The 17,654-nt window shown below is 42.8% G+C and overlaps 1 protein-coding gene across 1 annotated transcript in view; it reads right to left on the reverse strand.

The window, feature by feature from the left end:
• Positions 1–17,267, reverse strand: part of LOC109873838 (serine/threonine-protein phosphatase 6 catalytic subunit) — a 35,153-nt gene extending 17,886 nt beyond the window's left edge. The window contains exons 1-4 of the mRNA XM_020465566.2: positions 17,138–17,267; positions 4,839–4,934; positions 4,633–4,698; positions 3,851–3,992 (exon numbers count right to left, since the gene is read on the reverse strand). Of these exons, the coding sequence (XP_020321155.1) occupies positions 3,851–3,992; positions 4,633–4,698; positions 4,839–4,934; positions 17,138–17,212 (379 nt within the window). The 5' untranslated portion in view covers positions 17,213–17,267. The remainder of the gene's footprint in view (positions 1–3,850; positions 3,993–4,632; positions 4,699–4,838; positions 4,935–17,137) is intronic.
• Positions 17,268–17,654: the final 387 nt, after the last annotated feature.

Raw genomic sequence — 17,654 nt, forward strand, 5'->3', positions numbered from 1 at the left:
TTACACAGTAGTAACCTATAAATGGCTCAGGTTGGGGGTTGTGGGCAGGGATAATAACATAATTACACAGTAGTAACCTATAAATGGTTCAGGTTGGGGTTGTGGGCAGGGCTAATAACATAATTACACAGTAGTAACCTATAAATGGTTCAGGTTGGGGGTTGTGGGCAGGGCTAATAACATAATTACACAGTAGTAACCTATAAATGGCTCTTCAGGTTGGGGGTTGTGGGCAGGGCTAATAACATAATTACACAGTAGTAACCTATAAATGGTTCAGGTTGGGGGTTGTGGGCAGGGCTAATAACATAATTACACAGTAGTAACCTATAAATGGTTCAGGTTGGGGTTGTGGGCAGGGCTAATAACATAATTACACAGTAGTAACCTATAAATGGTTCAGGTTGGGGGTTGTGGGCAGGGCTAATAACATAATTACACAGTAGTAACCTATAAATGGTTCAGGTTGGGGGTTGTGGGCGGGGCTAATAACCCTGTTGGTTAGAACAAAATGCTGTTAAAGAAACCTAATAATGCAAATGAGCAGAAATGGAGCCCGCACCTTCCCGAGGGGACTAATGAAGTAGACTGGTGAAAGCATTCGGGGAAACCAGCCTGTGAAAAAAATCTTCTTACAACCAAGACCTCAATCCAACTTGGGACCTGGAATGTCTGTACAATGTTAGTACTAAGCAGGAAAAGCAGCACAAGAAGTCCAAGTTATAAAAGAATACAACAACTAGCTGAAGCTTGCTGGAATGGTGCAGGTTTGACCACACTATCAAAACGGGAAGTGATTGCCTATTCAGGACACGAGAATGAAGACCACACATAATGGGAGGCAGTTTCAACAAGGACCCTCACAGCAAGGTTTAACTACAAAGCCAGGAAAGTCACCATTGTCCAATGCTACACACCTATAAACAATGCAGTGGAGGAATCAAAACAACTCTATTACGAGAATCTACAAGCAGTTTATGATGCAACACTCAAGATAGGTTCAGACAGCACAGGTAAAGACACCATAATGGGCGTTCATGGCCTTGGTCAGACAAAATGGTCCCCTTGTGGGGGAGAGCTATTCACATCTGTGCCAAAAAACAACCTAGTTGTAGGAGAGCGCATCTTTCCCAAGAGAGAATCCATAAAGCAACCTGGGACTCGATAATATCACCAGAGGGCAAATTAAGAAGGAGCTTACTTGACTTCAGGGTTAGGAGAGGCACTGACATTGCCTCCGACCACCACCTGGTCGTGGGAACCCTCAAAACCAAGCCGAGAGCCTTAAAAAGATGCCAAGTAAAAAACCACATCACAAGTTCAATACCCAGAGCCTCAGAACACAACCGATGTAGGAGACATAAGCTGTCACGCTGCAGAACAGATTCAGCACCATCTCACACTTCACTGAGGAAAAACACACTAGACGAGCAGTGGACCATGTTAACAACACCTGGTCAGAAAGTTGGGCTGTACGTCCACGGGCGGTAAGGAAAACAATCGGAAAGAGTGGCTCTCAGATGCAACCTGGATTCTTATAGAGGAAAGGAGGTAGCTGAAACAGAACCTCTGCAGAGATATCCAAAACGTAATGTTCTAACTATAATTACTGTTCCCTGAAGGAGGGAAATTAGGTACAACATACTAAGAGGAGTCGCAATCTCGCGACTTCGGTTGAAGGGTCTAAAAATCACACTTGCCAAGGCCACGAAATCCACGCCTCGCTGGAAGCCCAACCTTCCACAGGTGATAAGCATGAGGCTCAGATTCATTCCTTCAATTTAACACCACTCTTCACCAAGCACAGGAACAAGTGGTGCGGGGCTAAACAGGTGTTTCAGTGGTTCATAAATCACACCCCCGTTTTAGAATAAGGCTGTAACGTAATAAGTTGTGGAAGGAAGGGGTCTGAATCGTTTCCGAATGCATGGTATATAGACATAAAACAGATTCCATATGGGATCGAATGTTGGGCTTTTGCACAGATGGGGTTCCATCTATCCCGGGACAGCAGCCAGACCTCTGCACTCTAGTTATGAATGAGTCTCCCTCTACCATATGGATGCATTGTATGATACACCAAGAGCAACTAGTGGCAAATGAGCAGAGCACAGAACTCAGAGATACAGTATACAGCAGCAGTTAACTTCAATAGTGAACTACATCAAACCACAGCCACTTCGTGCACACCTGTTCGCATAACTATGTGGAGATATAGGTTCAGAGCATGACAATATTCAATTTCACACAGACACTTGGTGGTTATCGAGGGGGAGAGTTGGAAAGATTTTTCACATTGAGAGAGGAACTGTTGTCATTCACAATGGATGTGAAAGAAAATAAATGAATGGAAAAAATGCCATGCCCACCGTCGACCATGCCCACCGTCGACCATGCCCACCGGCGACCATGCCCACCGACGACCATGCCCACCGACGACCATGCCCACCGACGACCATGCCCACCGACGACCATGCCCACCGACGACCATGCCCACCGACGACCATGCCCACCGACGACCATGCCCACCGACGACCATGCCCACCGACTTTGAGAAGCTCTGACACGACATGCATCAAAGCACACCCATCTCATTAGGGGTGGTGATATAAGAGACTTTATTTCAGACTCATTTGCAATTGACTGCCAAACATTAAAAAGTATGTGATGGTGAAGACAATCAGAAATACTGTTAGAATGCGTTCCAATTGACTGCCAAACATTAAAAAGTATGTGATGGTGAAGACAATCAGAAATACTGTTAGAATGCGTTCCAATTGACTGCCAAACATTAAAAAGTATGTGATGGTGAAGACAATCAGAAATACTGTTAGAATGCGTTCCAATTGACTGCCAAACATTAAAAAGTATGTGATGGTGAAGACAATCAGAAATACTGTTAGAATGCGTTCCAATTGACTGCCAAACATTAAAAAGTATGTGATGGTGAAGACAATCAGAAATACTGTTAGAATGCGTTCCAATTGACTGCCATAGCGGCAAATATTTTTTTTTACATTGGCTGTTAATTACATAATTGTTTTCACATAGGTGGGGCCGCAATAGAACTTTCAGATATGAAAATGGGGTCGTGGGCCAAAAACATGAGGAACCCCTGGGCTAAGCAGAGCCGGGAACCGAATACCCTCCGCGTGGCTAGAAAAGCGTGATACGTGAGTGAGTCTTGCTCGAGACCCAGAAAAGGAATGCGCTGAGATGGAGTCAGACAGCTTTGAGACTGAATACGGAACATTAGCATGGATGTGTGTTGCCCCCTCGACTCCGCTTCCACCAGCCAATCAGCTGTAATTAGCCAGCAGCTCGTGAGCATTCTTAGTCTGTAGACAGAGGTGCTTGTTGAGGGCACGTAGGTCTAAAATAGGGTCCAGACCGTTTTCGGAACCAGGAAATACCGGCAGTACCAGCCGTCCTGGATCTTCGACATAGGAACCACTCAGATTGCCTGCTTCTGGAGACTGGAGGATGTGTGGGGGGGATGCACAACAAAATTGTAGCCAGTACCCTGACGTCACGGTTCACATGATCTAGGGCGACACTGGGCATGCGGGCCAAATGAGGAGGAGACAAAGAAGGCAGGAACCACCTGGAATGAGGTCAAGAAAACCCCTCCGAACAGAGTCTGCTGGAGATGCACTCGAGGCCCTTCGTGCCACTAGGGGCTTAAAGGAATAAGCCAAGAAAGTCAACTTATAAATGACTTATTTGTTTGTTCATTTAGTTAGAACCAGTAAGTTAGCAGTCACAATAACTAGGGCACGAGACCCTAGAAGTATACATATGGTCTTATGTGTTGTAGAGTTGATGTGCCCCATCTAGGCATGTTGCTCACCGTAAAAGCCGTACACCTGTGTGATCTGCCTGCTTTCATGATTTCCTCGTAGAAGCGTGATGCGGTCCGGCCACTTGGCTTTTAAGGCTAGCAGGTACGTGAACGTCTCCAAGCTGTAGTATCCCCTGTCCACAAAGTCTCCCTGAGGAAACAGAGACCGTCACTGACCAGGGTTCAGATCAATCTCAAGTCATCCAGTTTCTAAACAGCAATCACTAACTCAGAGAGGCTGCTGCCTACATTGAGACCCAATCACTGGCCACTTTAATAAATGGATCACTAGTCACTTCATACAATGCCACTTTATTAATGTTTACATATCTTACATTATTCATATCACATGTATATACTGTATTTTATTTATAATGTTTACATGTGTTACATTTCTCATATCAAACTTTATTTGCCACATGATATGACTACAACAAGTCTAGACTTTACTGTGAAATGCTTACTTACAAGCCCTTAACCAACAGTGCAGTTCAAGAAGAAGAAAATATTTACCAAGAAAGCTAAAATAAAAAGTAACAATAACGAGGCTATATACACAGGGGGCACCGGTACCGGGTCAGTGTGCAGGGGTACAGGCTAGTTGAGATGATCTGTACATGTAGGTGGGGGCAAAGTGACTTTGCATAGGTAAACTAGAAGCACAAGCATTTCGCTACACTCGCATTAACATCTGCTAACCATGTGTACATGACAAATAACATTTGATTTCTTACCATACTCAATATTATCCTACAGAACAGTTTAAAAAATAATAGAATACAACTTCTTACCATAAAAATGTAGTTTGTGTCTGGAACTTGTCCGCCAGTTCTGAAGAGTTCACATAGGTCATAAAACTGGAGACAGGGATCAGAAAGACAATTTCACATTCACGGCAAGTGGAACATACTACCATAAAAATGGAGATGTTTAAAATGCACATAGTAAGAGAACAAAGGCATTTGGGAAAGGTATCAAAAAGAAAATGAGATAATACCTGGCCATGAATGTCTCCACAAACAGTGACGGGAGTGGATACTGGTTGAACATTTGATTCCTCGAGCAGCAAATCACATACGTAGTCACATAATCTCTGTAAGGGGTGAGACACATGACAAAATTAATCAGGCTGCCAAATAACACTTGCACGTTGGGCCTACTAATATTTTGACACAACCATATTTGAATTTGTTAACGTTAGAGGTATCAAAATTGAAATAATGTTGCAGGGCAAAGGTATTTAACTCTTACGCCACGAGGCCCGAAGCCTGCTGGTTTTCTGTTCTATCTGGTCTAAAATCAGTCCCTGATTAGAGAGGAACAATAAAAAAAACACAGTGGAACTGGCTTCGATGTCCAGAGTTGAGTTTGAGGGTTGTAGAGTGTGTCCCCCTCTGCCTAGAGTGGGTGAAAACGCATTTTGGTGATGACTTTTTACTTACTTGTTTCCTAATATACACATTACCAAGACAAATATGATTGTTCATGTTCTGAATCATTCAGTGGGGTCTTTAATATATCGTTAAAAAGTCAGATTTCGTAGCATAAACATCAGATAATAAAACATTGAGCTCTGTTGTCAGAGCAGTGCAGCTTTCTTTTGCAAAACTTTTGAGGATTTTGTGGTCGTCTCGTCTTCTAAGTTGTTTCCGCGGGTCACAAATAGCTACATTAGCATGACATGAGCAGAATTAAATGTAAAAGGCTTTGAAAAATAAAAAGCTTGCAGTACACGCTCACACGGAACCCAAACTGGCTGCGCGCATGCGCCATCGTGCATAAATGTATTTTGTCCCCCCACACCAAACGCGATAACGACACGCAGGTTAAAATATAAAAACAAACTCTGAACCAATTATATTAATTTGGGGACAGGTCTAAAAGCATTAAACATGTAGGGCAATTTAGCTAGCTTGCACTTGCTAGCTAATTTGTCCTGGGATATAAACATTGAGTTGTAATTGTACCTGAAATGCACAAGGTCCTCTACACCACCAATTAATTCACATATAAAACGGTCAACCGAATAGTTTCTAGTCATCTCTTCTCCTTCCAGACCTTTTCTTCTCTTGACTTTAAATTGCGACTGGCAACTTTCATAAATTAGGTGCATTACCGCCACCGACCTAGTTCGTCTTTCAGTCACCCACGTGGGTATAACCAATGACGAGATGGCACGTGGGTACCTGCTTCTATAAACCAATGAGGAGATGGGAGAGGCAGGACTTGCACCGCAATCTGCGTCAGAAATAGGACTGACTTCTATTTTAGCCCTTGGCAACGCAGACGCTCGTTGGCATGCACGAGCAGTGTGGGTGCAATAATTTAATAATATAGGTTTCGGAATTTATTTTGCAATGCTCGCGCACCCAACACAAGTGGTGTAATCAGCCCGTCAGGGCGCCGTTGACATTTCACAGCTTGTTTTTGTGAGAAGTCTGAAAAAGAACAGGAACTTCAAATTAAAATTGCAGAATGCAGAAATTGCTCCGCCATTTCCTGGTTACTAAAACTAATAGTTAGCCTAATTTTAGTGTGTGAGACAAAATAAGCTAGTATAGTGTGTAGAGATTCATTGTACCAGCTAAACAGCTGTGAAATATTTTTGATCAGGGGCACAACTTTCATTGGGGACAGGGGTCATGCACCCCCCACAATCTGAAATTGCATTTTTGTCCACCCCCAGTTTTATCATTGCAATGTGATACAAATAGCAGCAATGGTGTGCTTTAGGACCATGCAGGCACATCCGAGTGTTCAGCCGGCTGGATTTAGGACAGCAGGGACACCACAGAAAGGGCTGACAGGCTGTGTGAATGCTGAACTGTGTGAACGCTGACTAAACCAGTACGGGAGAGTTGAGGATAGTTCAGTGTGTATGCATGCATGCATGTATGCATGCATGCATGCATGTATGTATGCATGTATGTATGTATGTATGCGTGTTGCGCTCCTTCGCTGAGTTGTATAAAAGCAAGCAGAGCAGAAACTGGCTACTCTTTAGTTGACTGATGTTGCTGGCAAGGTGAACTGCTGTTTAACTTCACAGGAAAAAAACAAAACTGTGTATTGGCTATTATTGATAGTACTACTAATAGCTGTTGTTTGTATGGAAATGTTTTGTAGCCTTTGTTTTGTTCCGTTTCAGAAGTAAATTAACTTGGCTGGCTTTCGCAAGTTGGTGTACTGTATCATGACTGGCCTGTAAGGATCCAAATAGATTAGATCAGCTTTGCAACGATGAATACTGGAATAGAACTTCAAACATAGACCATTCCCATGTTCTAAGGCGATCTAAAGAATGTAATTTCGGCTGTTATTTTGTTTTGTCATTAAAAATGTTATAACTTCTGTAACTTGAAAAGTATACACATACAGTGGGGCAAATAGTAATAATAGTTGAAGAGTACCTATGATGAAAATTACAGGCCTCATCTTTTTAAGTGGGAGAACTTGCACAATTGGTGGCTGACTAAATACTTTTTTGCCCCACTGTATGTGTGAAGTGTCCATGCGTTGTGTATGGAATATGAAAAATGTGTGTTTTTGTTAATAGAGGGATGTGATTTTAGAAACTCAAGAGGAAATGGTTTCTATAACCTTGTACAATTAAGTAGTCACCAACCCCTTCACTGAGGTCAGAGAGCGTTTCAACCTCACAAACCGCCTTTTTGAACAAACTGTTTAAAATGGTTTAAGAATTAACATATCAAATGTATTTATATAGCCCTTTGTACATCAGCTGATATCTCAAAGTGCTGTACAGAAACCCAGCCTAAAACCCCAAACAGCAAGCAATGCAGGTGTAGAAGCACGGTGGCTAGGAAAAACTCCCTAGAAAGGCCAAAACCTAGGAAGAAACCTAGAGAGGAACCAGGCTATGTGGGGTGGCCAGTCTTCTTCTGGCTGTGCCGGGTGGAGATTATAACAGAACATGGCCAAGATGTTCAAATGTTAATAAATGACCAGCATGGTCCAATAATAATAATAATAATAATAATAAGGCAGAACAGTTGAAACTGGAGCAGCAGCACGGCCAGGTGGACTGGGGACAGCAAGGAGTCATTGTGTCAGGTAGTCCTGAGGCATGGTCCTAGGGCTCAGGTCCTCCGAGAAAGAGAATTAGAGAGAGCACACTTAAATTCACACAGGACACCGAATAGGACAGGACAAGTACTCCAGATATAACAAACTGACCCTAGCCCCTCCGACACAAACTACTGCAGCATAAATACTGGAGGCTGAGACAGGAGGGGTCAGGAGACACTGTGGCCCCATCTGAGGACACCCCCGGACAGGGCCAAACAGGAAGGATATAACCCCACCCACTTTGCCAAAGCACAGCCCCCACACCACTAGAGGGATATCTTCAACCACCAACTTACCATCCTGAGACAAGGCTGAGTATAGCCCACAAAGATCTCCGCCACGACTACAATCAATCATATGACCCACTGAAGAGATGAGTCTTCAGTAAAGACTTAAAGGTTGAGACCGAGTTTGCGTCTCTGACATGGGTAGGCAGACCGTTCCATAAAAATGGAGCTCTATAGGAGAAAGCCCTGCCTCCAGCTGTTTGTTTAGAAATTCTAGGGACAATTAGGAGGCCTGCGTCTTGTGACCGTAGCGTACGTGTAGGTATGTACGGCAGGACCAAATCAGAGAGATATAAGTAGGAGCAAACCCATGTAATGCTTTCTAGGTTAGCAGTAAAACGTTGAAATCAGACCTTGCTTTGACAGGAAGCCAGTGTAGGGAGGCTAGCACTGGAGTAATATTATCAACTTTTTTGGTTCTAGTCAGGATTCTAGCAGCCGTATTTAGCACTAACTGAAGTTTATTTAGTGCTTTATCCGGGTAGCCGGAAAGTAGAGCATTGCAGTAGTCTAACCTAGAAGTGACAAAAGCATGGATTAATTTTTCTGCATCATTTTTGGACAGAAAGTTTCTGATTTTTGCAATGTTACGTAGATGGAAAAAAGCGGTCCTTGAAATGGTCTTGATATGTTCTTCAAAAGAGAGATCAGGGTCCAGAGTAACGCCGAGGTCCTTCACAGTTTTATTTGAGACGACTGTACAGCCATTAAGATTAATTGTCAGATTCAACAGAAGATCTCTTTGTTTCTTGGGACCTAGAACAAGCATCTCTGTTTTGTCCGAGTTTAAAAGTAGAAAGTTTGGAGCCATCCACTTTCTTATGTCTGAAACACATGCTTCTAGCGAGGGCAATTTTGGGGCTTCACCATGTTTCATTGAAATGTACAGCTGTGTGTCATCCGCATAGCAGTGAAAGTTAACATTATATCCGACCAGAAAGATGGCAACCTGCATCCAAAGTGGTTCGAACTGATTATGATTTTTCAACGCCAATACCGATTAATCAAACAATTTTTATATACACACACACACATTTTTTGTAAAAATAACAATTACAACAATACTGAATGAACACTTATTTATCTTAATATAATACATCAATAAAATCAATTGTCTCAATTAAATCATGCGAAAGTAAAAGTGCAATATGTGCCATGTAAGAAAGCTAACGTTTAAGTTCCTTGCTCAGAACATGAGAACATATGAAAGCTGGTGGTTCCTTTTAACTTGGGTCTTCAATATTCCCAGGTAAAAGGTTTTAGGTTGTAGTTATTATAGGACTATTTCTCTCTATACCATTTGTATTTCATATACCATTGACTATTGGATGTTCTTATAGGTACTGCTTGAAGCATTGCGAAGAGCAAAAAAAAAAGGACCAATTGTAATGTTTATGGCTCCCAACACCATTATCCCAGAAACCCTAGACCCACTCCAATTTGCATACCGCCCAAACAGAGCCACGGATGATGCAATCTCTATTGCACTCCACACTGCCCTTTCCCACCAGGACAAAAGGAACATGCTATTTATTGACTACAGCTCAGCGTTCAACACCATAGTACCCTCAAAGCTCATCACTAAGCTAAGGATCCTGGGACTAAACACCTCCCTCTGCAACTGGACTTCCTGACGGGCCACCCCCAGGCAGTGAGGGTAGGTAGCAACACGTCTGCCACGCTGATTCTCAACACTGGAGCTCCACAGGGGTGAGTGCTCAGTCCCCTCCTGTACTCCCTGTTCACCCACAACTGCATGGCCAGGCATGACTCCAATACCCTCATTCAGTTAGCAGACGACACAACAGTGGTAGGACTGATCACCGACAATGACGAGACAGCCTATAGCGAGGAGGTCAGAGACCTGGCCGGGTGGTGCCAGAATAACAACCTATCCCTCAACGTAACCAAGACTAAGGAGATGATTGTGGACTACAGGAAAAGGAGGACCGAGCACGCTGCCATTCTCATCGACGGGGCTGTAGTGGAGCAGGTTGAGAGCTTCAAGTTCCTTGGTGTCCACATCACCAACAAACTAGAATTGTCCAAACACACCAAGACAGTCTTGAAGAGGGCACGACAAAGCCTATTTCCACCCCAAGAAAATATAAAGATCTGGCATGGGTCCTGAGATCCTCAAAAGGTTATACAGCTGCAACAGAGAGCATCCTGACCGGTTGCATCACTGCCTGGTACGGCAATTGCTCGGCCTCTGACCGCAAGGCACTAGAGGGTAGTGCGTACGGCCCAGTACATCACTGGGGCTAAGCTGCCTGCCATCCAGGACCTCTACACCAGGCGGTGTCAGAGGAAGGACCTAAAAATTGTCAAAGACCCCAGCCACCCCAGTCATAGACTGTTCTCTCTACTACCGCATGGCAAGCGGTACCGGAGTGCCAAGTCTAGGACAAAAAGGTGTCTCAAAAGTTTTTAACCCCCAAGCCATAAGACTCCTGAACAGGTAATCAAATGGTTACCCGGACAATTTGCATTATGTGACCCCCCCCCCAACCCCTCTTTTACACCTCTGCTACTCTCCGTTTGTCATATATGCATAGTCACTTTAACCATATCTACATACTACCTCAATCAGCCTGACTAACCGGTGTGTCTGTCTGTATGTATGTAGCCTCACTACTTTTATAGCCTCGCTACAGTAGCCCGTCTTTTTACTGTTGTTTTATTTCTTTACTTACCTATTGTTCACCTAACACCTTTTTTGCACTATTGGTTAGGGTTATTAAGTAAGTAAGTAAGTAAGTAAACATTTCACTGTACACCTGTATTCAGAGCATGTGACAAACTTTAATTTGATTTGAAACTTTGATTTGATGCTACTGGTCGCTCCTCATCTACAGTTGTGAAAGACACTCCAGGAAGCATTTAAAAAGGCAGGCTGCTTATGCACCCACATCAAAACATGCTCAAGACCTCACTGCAGCCCTTTCATATTACATTGCAAAGGACATGATGCCATTTCATATTGTTGAGTGGCCTGGCTTGCTGAGGCTGATGAAGGTTGCCGTGCCTCACTACGAAGTGACATCACAAAGATTACTTTCGAAGACTGAAATCCAAAATCTGTACAACCAGGTTAAAGCTAATGTTGGAAAAAGTTTGGCTCAAAGGCACATGGTTTGGCTGCAACTACTGACCTCTGGACCAGTGAAAGCAGGGGTGGTCAACCCTACATCAGCTTCACTATCCATTACCTCACCCCAGACTGGCAACTGGAATCAAACTGCCTGGAAACACAGTTCTTCCCAGAAGATCACTCCTTTCACAAGAGAGAGTTTTTGGAGATTATGCTGGAAGATTTGGGGATCAACAAGAAAGACCTGGTCTGCATAACCACAGACAACACAACAAACATGATCAGGGCTTTTGAAGAGTTCCCAGATCTGTGGCTTTGGCCATCATTTGAACCTGACCATCTCAAAGGCTCTGAAAATTCAGAGTTGACACAGCAGTCAAGGCCTGCCGTCAACTGGTCCAAGGCTTCTCACGGAGCTGGAGGGGGAAGGCGAGAACTGAGAGAAAAACTAGCTGCCCTCAACATGCCACAGAAGGCTCTGATCCATGATGTGGTGACCCGATGGGGAGCTACACACAAGATGCTTGAGCGTTTCCTCAGCCACCAGCAGACAGTTTGTGCGACACTGGCTGGAGAAAGAGGAACATGGCATCTGATGCCCAAGGACGCCGACATAAGTGTCATGGAGCAACTGTGCCAGCTCCTTGAACCTCTGAGCAAGTTTACAGATGCACTTGCCTTCGACACAAGCCTGTCCTGGACCACATCACCTGTGATGTTCTTGTGGAAAAGAATACGGAGCCAACCAAGGAGATGAAAAGGGTAATGAGAGAAGACCTTAACAACAGATACACAGAGAAGGCAAAGAGAGCCATGCACATGGCTTGTTTCATTGACCCCCGCTTCAAAATGAGCTTTTTGATGAGTCTGAGGCTGCGTCCACGAGGCCTTGACGCTGACAGCTGCGTCCACGAGGCCTTGACGCTGACAGCTGCGTCCAGGAGGCCTTGAAAGCTGGTGGTTCCTTTTAACATGAGTCTTCAATATTCCCAGGTAAGAAGTTTTAGGTTGTAGTTATTATAGGAATTATAGGACTATTTCCCTCTATACCATTTGTATTTCAATAACCTTTGACTATTGGATGTTCTTATAGGCACTTTAGTATTGCCAGTGTAACAGTATAGCTTCTGTCCCTCTCCTCGCTCCTCCCTGGGCTCGAACCAGCCACACAACGACAGCAGCCACCCTCGAAGCAGCGTTACCCACGCAGAGCAAGGGGAACAACTACTAGAAGGCTCAGAGCGATTGACGTTTAAAACGCTATTAGCGTGCGCTAACTAGCTAGCCATTTCTCTTTGGTTACACCAGCCTCATCTCGGGAGTTGATAGGCTTGAAGTCAAACAGCGCAATGCTTGATGCACAATGGAGAGCTGCTGGCAAAACGCACGGAAGTGCTGTTTGAATGAATGTTTAAGCGCCTGCTTCCGCCTACCACCGCTCAGTCAGACTTGTATGCTCAGTCAGATTATATGCAACGCAGGACATGCTAGATAATATCATCAACCATATGTAGTTAACTAGTGATTATGATTGATTGATTGTTTTTTTAAAAGATAAGTTTAATGCTAGCTAGCGTTCTGCCCCTGAACGAGGCAGTTAACCCACTGTTCCTAGGCCGTCATTGAAAATAAGAATTTGTTCTTAACTGACTTGCCTAGTTAAATAAAGGTATATAAAAAAAGTAAATGTAAAATAAATAAATATTTAAAAATAATATCAAAAATACAGATTTCAGATTGTTATGAAAACTTGAAATCGGCCCCAATTAAATCGGCCATTCCGATTAATCGGTAGACCTCTAGTTTTTGCAAAAAGTGCATAGTGCTGCTAATTTTATTTGTTTGTTGGTTTTCAATATAAAACTTGGTGAAATTATTTCAGTGTGTGTTTCAGTACTTTTTGAACATTTCAACATTACCGCGATAATACTGAATACCGTGATAATTTGTCACTATAATCGTGATATGAAATGTTCATACCGTTTCAGCTCTACATAGGCCTATTTAAGAAGAACATTTCATTGGAAAGATAACTGCCCCATGCTTCTCCGCCCATGCCTAGGCTATAGCCTACTCTATTTAATTATTATTATTATTTTATGAGGACGATTTGCAGGCAGAGACAAAAACTTATCAATACTTATTGAAATTGAAAAGGCGCAATGCTCACTCACCACAGTAGCCTAACCTATGTGCGCATTGTGCCTTTTCAATAATGATTACATAATTTATTATTGCACTTAGTCTATTTACAGACACTGTAATAAACTACAGTCTAATCATATTTAAGAAATTCCTACTCAAGTTAACTGCCACATAATTCTCCGCCCATGCAAGCAGCTTGCTCTATTCCAAAGAGACCACACACACTAGGCGCATTCACGCCCAACTAGGAGAGGTAGGCTACTGAAGTTGAAGCTGTGAATTCTGTGTGTGAATAATGAGGAAAATATGTGCTTTTAACACAATAAGTCAGCTGACGCATACAAAGCAGAAAGAGGAACGTTTCCAAATAATCTGTAGGACAAAAATATTTTCAAACCCGCTCCCAGCATGAAAGATGCAGACCGCATTGATCTCTATGGACCCGCAGGAATGCAGCCCTCTAGTACACAACATTCTGCTCATCATGTCTTTGCAGGATCGGATGGTGACAGGGGTTCCAGCAGGGTCAGACAGCCAGGGAAGACCAGTCTACAGAGCTCAGGGGAATTTTGCAGTATATTAACACTACCAGTGAATGATACTAAGTTCCATCTTGAGAAGATAGGTAGAGCTACAGTAGCTACAGGACAGCAGCTTAAAGCTACAGTCTGGGATCTGGGAATGATGGTCATTATGTGAGGAAGATATGGAAGAAGCCATTGAAGATGATGAATGTATACAGAATTGTTTGAAGGCACAGTCATGTGCACTTCATCTCAGGCATAGATTACTGCAGTTTAAGACCATCCATAGAATGTAATATATGCCAGTGAAACTGAATTACATGCAGTCAGAAATGTCATTCCTCTGCTGGAGATGTAAACACAAAAGGGGACATATTTGCATATGTTATGGTCTTGTGAAGGCTGGCTGAATTCTGGCAAAGAGAATGATCTTTTATCTCAGCATGTCTACAGATTCTCCCATCTCCCTCTATTTATTTTTTTGCTTGGAAATGTTGATACTGGAGACTTATCTTAAACTGTGTAACCAAGCATTTATAGCAGCTAAGAAATGCATTGCCATTAATTGGAAGGTTGGTTATCCTCGCACAATGTCAAGAAAAGTATCACTAGATGTAATACAAGATTAAGGGTATACTAGGCAACTGTCATAAGGTCTGGATGACTTACAAGGAATACAGTACGACTAAAGGAGTCTGTATTGAAAACATGTCCATGTCAGTGGAGATACCGATTTAGGCTGCTGGGCTGCTCAGTCCTGGCCCTGGTGGATCTAACGTCCTGTGGGTTGTCCCTCTGGCCTTGGCCTAACACACTCAAAACCAATGAATGATTCATTAAGATCCTAAAGCTGAGTGTGGTGTATTGGATTGGGGCTCTGCAGGGTGGTGGACTCCTAGGGACAGGGCGACCCAGCTATATTGTGTGCAAGTAAAATGAGCTCTACAGTACTATTAGGCCTATAAACTGGCAAACTCGTTATAATGCACATGCTGATATCCTTCCTAGATAGTTCACAAACCATTGTTAACTAGCTCTAGAGTGAACGTCACCCCATGAAGCCAGCTAGCTATTTAAGTCAAATGTCACAGAACATTAGCTACACAGTTTACAGCGGGTATAAAAAGTTGTAGCAAAATGCTTGTGTGCTAGCTCACTCAACATTGTAGTACAATAATAACAATAGAAAAAGCATATAATCAAAAATAAAATACAAGAGGTCTTAGTGTGCATAATAGCCTGATACAGTGCATTGGGAAAGTATTCAGAGCCCTTCCCTTTTTCTACATTGTTACGCTACAGCCTTATTATTAAATGGATTACATACATAAAAATCCTCATCAATCTACGCACAATACCCATTGATCATCCTTGAGATGTTTCTACAACTTGATTGGGGTCCACCTGTGGTAAATTCAATTGATTGGACATGATTCTGAAAGGTACACACCTGTCTATATAAAGGTCCCACAAGCCATGAGGTCAAAGGAATTTTTCAGAGAGCTCCAAGACAGGATTATGCCAAGGCACAGATCTGGGGAAGGGTACCAAAACATTTCTGCAGCATTGGAGGTCCCCAAGAACATAGTGACCTCCATTAACCTGAGCAAACTGAGCCAAACTGAGCAATCGGGGGAGAAGGCCCTTGGTAAGGGAGGTGACCGAGAACCCGATGGTCACTCTAACAGAGCTCCAGAGTTCCTCTATGGAGATGGGAGAACCTTCCAGAAGGACAACCATCTCTGCAGCACTCCACCAATAAGGCCTTTATGGTAGAGTGGCCAGACGGAAACCACTCTCGGTAAAAAGGCACATGACAACCTGCTTGGAGCTTGCCAAAAGGCACCTACTTGATCCTGAACAAATGTCTGTGGAGACCTGAAAAGAGCTGTGCAGCGACGCTCCCCATCCAACCTGACAGAGCTTGATAGGATCTGCAGAGAAGAATGGGCAAAATTCCACAAATGCAGGTGTGCCAAGCCTAATGACTTATGGAAATGGGATTCATTTTAATTGTAATACATTTACAGAAATTTAAACTTTTATATTCGTCATTAATGGGGTATTGTGTGTAGAATGATGAGGGGGGGGGAATCAATTTTAGAATAAGCTGTAACGTAACAAAATGTGGAAAAAGGTCAAAGTGCACTGTATTATATACATAATAGGATATACTGTATAGATAATGAATGTGCTATAAGTATGACTATTTAGAAATATAAAGTGGGAATCTAATGCCTTGGTCACACGTTTCTGTGTTTGCAAGCATTGCCGTAAGAGGGCGCTGCACGCAAGGTGGTGGCAGAACATGGAAGTTCTTACAGAATGCCAGCAAAAAAAGCCTCCATTAACATGTTGGTTAAGAGTGCATTTCAAACTACTTTTGGATTATAATTGGATTTTAAGGCTTGTATAAATGTCCTGCTTAATGTTTGTGTCATCATCGCAAATGAACTGTATTATATTTTTAAAACACTTCAACCAGTAAAATGTATCTTCGGCTACAGACTGTCAATGAGCGTTAGCATTCTGGCTAACAACTGCTGCATCCAAAATAGTTACTTTGCAAAGATCACAACCAAATGTAATCTTATCCACTGATCAAGCAGGAATCGAATCATTGTAAGCATATGAGAACCCCAAAAAGTTATTCTATTTAGAAGTCATAAAGTAAATCTAGGCTGTTGAATGTGCGCAGATGGCATCCTTACTGCAACCAAGAGTCGGGCGCATCCGTGAGTGCCGTCAGAATGTCGCGTACTATAAAAAGGGGTTCAAGTTGTGTAGTAACGGTTGAACAGCAAGGTTGACTGCGTGTGTGTTTATAATACGAGTGGTTGTAAGAGTTGAATGTGTGGAGTACATAACGTTAGTCTCTAAGGTGCATATCCATCACAGGTCTAGCTAGTTAACTACTAGCGAGAATATACAACATCTCTTCTACCTCGATTACCCCCTAGGTCTGTCCCCAACATTTGTGACGTGCACAACTAACAAACAGGCAAGTTAAAGTTACTTGCTAGCTGACGTTACCTAAATTAGCTGCTTCCGTTTCTCTGAATATTGATGTAGCAATAAGATGGCTATTGGCCTGATCGAATGCACTAACATAACGGTATTGGTTAAGTACACGAATAAAACGTAAATTCTTGTTCACCTTTAGGTCGTTTTCTGGTAAATATTTGCACTGTCTTGCAATCTCAACATACTTATCTAAGTCCAACGGCGCCATTTTAAAAACAACAACCGCAGACAAATCGGAAGTAACTGAGTATAACTTCCTGTTCTCAAGCGAAGTGAGTTTCTACAAAGATGATCTACTATATTGACAAGATCGTCGACGAACCGCTCTAAAAATGGAAATACATCTCACGAAAGGCAGTTCGGGAGGAGGCGAGATCAGATGGGAACGTTCTAGCAGTCTAGCTAGACAATGCAAACATATCAACAGGGCTGGGCAGGTTGCTTTCTAAATGTAATTAGTTAGTTACTAGTTCTTTGTACAAAATTGTAATCAGTAACGTAACTTTTCGATTACCCAAACTCAGTAACATAATCTGATTACATTCAGTTACTTTTAGATTTATTTCCCCTTAAGAGGCATTAGGAGACAAACATGTATGTTACCAATTGAACAACATCTATTGCAGGATAAATCATTGTTAAAGTTTACA

This window comes from Oncorhynchus kisutch, linkage group LG29 (genome assembly GCF_002021735.2).
Source record: "Oncorhynchus kisutch isolate 150728-3 linkage group LG29, Okis_V2, whole genome shotgun sequence".
Classification (NCBI taxonomy): domain Eukaryota; kingdom Metazoa; phylum Chordata; class Actinopteri; order Salmoniformes; family Salmonidae; genus Oncorhynchus; species Oncorhynchus kisutch.